At 38.1% G+C, this 2,834-nt stretch overlaps 1 protein-coding gene across 1 annotated transcript; it reads left to right on the forward strand.

The window, feature by feature from the left end:
* Window positions 1-238: 238 nt before the first annotated feature.
* LOC129407403 (serine/threonine-protein kinase pim-3-like) lies at window positions 239-2,305 on the forward strand. Its single transcript, XM_055148269.1, has 6 exons — window positions 239-346; window positions 578-625; window positions 1,099-1,323; window positions 1,428-1,597; window positions 1,732-1,853; window positions 2,208-2,305. Exons 1-6 carry the CDS (start codon window positions 239-241, stop codon window positions 2,303-2,305), a joined length of 771 nt encoding a protein of 256 aa, XP_055004244.1.
* The last annotated feature ends 529 nt before the right edge of the window (window positions 2,306-2,834 follow it).

The raw sequence follows: 2,834 nt of genomic DNA on the forward strand, positions 1-2,834 counted from the left end.
AATACACAGAGAACTATTGTATATTTACATGTAAACACTAAACCGGACTAGACCAGGACTAAACCAGGACCAAAACATAAACTATATATAAACCAGGACTGAAACATATATATCATAACTACAACTAAACTTAATAGTGTTAATGTGTTCTTGGGCAAGACACTTCATTCTCTTGTGTATGTGTGAATGGGTCATGTTGAATGATCATAATAATAATGTTTGGTTTTTTTTCTGTAAAATGAACTCAGTGGGTGACTTAGAGCTGAGATACAAGGAGCATGAGCAGCTCGGAGAGGGCAGATTTGGGTCTGTCTTTGCTGGCGTCCGAATCTCAGACCAACAACCGGTAAGAGATTACACTTTTCATCATTTACAAAACTTCACAATGCACAGTTAATATAAGTTAAAATGACTTAAAGTGCAGTAAGTGATTTTTCATGTAGAGGGTCAGTCTCCATAGAGATGTTGTTTCTTTCTGAGAAGGTTAAATTCAGAATATAATCTATAATATCTATGAATAATTTCACATTTTCACTTTACTCCATTATATAATGATGTTCTAATGTCTGATTTTCAGGTGGCCATTAAACACATTATGGCAGAGCACGTGGCATTTACTCGAGTGGTAAGTTACATTTTTGTTGTTATATTTCATCATTTGTATAGTTTTGCAACATTTTATGGATTTTAAAATTGTTATATCGGTTTCATCAAATAACCAGACAAATAATGGACATCAATGTCCACTAAAAAGTCTGTGTGGTACCATCACCACTCACCACTCTTTTATATTAGTGGTGAATGGACTGATACCAAATATGAATACTGACAGAGGTATCACAAATCACAGTTTTTATTTATGTTTGGTAAAACTTTGAAAGACATTGTTTATATTTCAGTTAGTGCATTTAAAAGTCATAGGATGTAAAACTCATTAGGATCATAACTCATAGGAATCAGATCAATATTGTGATACTTGCCATAGTTTTACTGTATCAGATTAAACTAAAATCACAAAGTACCACCCATCAATATTTGAACACTGCATTTGCCTCTGATTGTGTAATAATCTGTTTTGTTTCTATGTTTCACTTTTAGAGCATTAAAAATGAGGTGTTCACTGTCCCCTCTGAGGTGGTCCTGATGACCAGAGCTGCTCCGGATCAGCACTCGGTCGGAGGGAACCCCTCAGTGACTCTGCTGGACTGGTACCTCCAGGATGAAGGCCACAAAGTTATTCTGGTGATGGAGAGACCCACCCCATCTCAAGACCTGCTCCGTTACCATCGGAAGAATGCACCCCTGACAGAAGCCCACGCTAAGGTATGCAAAAAAAAACTAAACTAAACTAAACAACAACAAAACAGAAAATAGCAAAAAAACTTTCAGTTACTTTTCTAATCCACGTTCTTGTTTTTGTCCGGCAGGAGCTGATACGTCAGGTTGTAAACGCGCTGGTGGACCTTCACTCAAAAGGAGTTTTCCATAGAGACATCAAAATGGGAAATCTCCTGGTCCAAGCCACAGAGTCTGGCCCCAGGATCAGGGTCATAGACTTTGGCTGTGGCTCTGGCGACCAATCAGGGCGCTTCTACAGGTTCAAAGGTAATATTCCTAACTAACGAATTACCAATAGTAGCAGTAGTAGTTAAAATACTATATCACTAAAGATGCACGATGCAGTCTATCAACGTCCCTACTTATTTCTATGTGTTTCTCTTTGTTTTTCAGGAACACCGGCATGTGCACCCTCCTGAGGCCTTCGGGACTGAAGGATACTGCGCTGGTCCTACCTCAGTGTGGCAGACGGGGGCGCTACTTTATGAACTTCTGCGCTCTAAAAGTGCCAAACCGTTTGCCACAAATTAGTTCACGAAGGGTTTTCCATACATTTCCATCTTGAGTCGGAGCGGTGTGTCCCAAGGTACGAGCAGAGAAACACACACATTATTTCAATATGATTTAGTGTTCATGTTATTAGATAAAACATTAAAGGTGTCGGACCTCCATTTGAAAAGATAGATTACACAGTTCACCCTTAAACAATGCACAAATGACAAGAAATGTGATTCTTAAAGGCACAAATAACAGCAGTCTTTCTCACATCTTTAATATATATTGTTTTTACTGAAGAACTTCACTCACAGTGGGAAGAGCAACTATGAAGTGTACACTCTAAAACTTGTCTTGTGTGTTTGTTTTTGCAGAGTGCAGTGACTTCCTCCAGGCCTGTCTGACTCTGGACCCAAATAACAGAATACCTTTGGACCAGTTGAGCCACCATCCCTGGTTGAGCCTGGTCTAAAAGTGCATGGAATCCAACACCATGTACATGTTCCTTGTAAATAAATGTATAATAAACATTCAGTACTGCAAATGTGTTGTTCAGACCTGATGAAATACACTGCTATGTTTTTTTATGAAAGAGACAAACGTACATGCACTGGACATGAAGTATTTGACAGATTTATTTCATATAAAATCCACTGGTGTCATAGATTATAAGTTCAAGGCAGGTATACGTCTTTTTTATTGTGTTGGAGAACTTGGGTCAGTCCTTATATTTTTTTAGATAACATTCTTATCATAGTCAATAAACAACACCAATCAACTTATCGGCAAAAGTGCAATAGAACTGACATAACTCTGAAGCCAGAATATTTATTGTAATCATGTCAGACACAAGTTTGATTGGAGTCAGAAAACTACTTGTTGAATTAGAAAATCAAAACAGCACATCAGATACTTCATGATGAAACATCTTGATGCAGCCTGAGGGTGGCGCAAAATCTCATCACCACTGAACACAAATCAGAGCTTGACATGATCACACA

The sequence above is a fragment of the Boleophthalmus pectinirostris genome, unplaced genomic scaffold (assembly GCF_026225935.1).
Source record: "Boleophthalmus pectinirostris isolate CB_2022bp ecotype Guang Dong unplaced genomic scaffold, ASM2622593v1 HiC_scaffold_12, whole genome shotgun sequence".
Lineage (NCBI taxonomy): Eukaryota > Metazoa > Chordata > Actinopteri > Gobiiformes > Gobiidae > Boleophthalmus > Boleophthalmus pectinirostris.

What these genes read in the sequence shown, in the direction of transcription:
- LOC129407403 (XM_055148269.1), top strand. Translation starts at nt 239, where the DNA reads ATGAACTCAGTGGGTGACTTAGAGCTGAGATACAAGGAGCATGAGCAG. An exon ending in CAATCAGGGCGCTTCTACAG is followed by an intron (nt 1,598 to 1,731) that starts GTTCAAAGGTAA and finishes TTTGTTTTTCAG; the next exon opens with GAACACCGGCATGTGCACCC. An exon ending in CGCTCTAAAAGTGCCAAACC is followed by an intron (nt 1,854 to 2,207) that starts GTTTGCCACAAA and finishes TTGTTTTTGCAG; the next exon opens with AGTGCAGTGACTTCCTCCAG.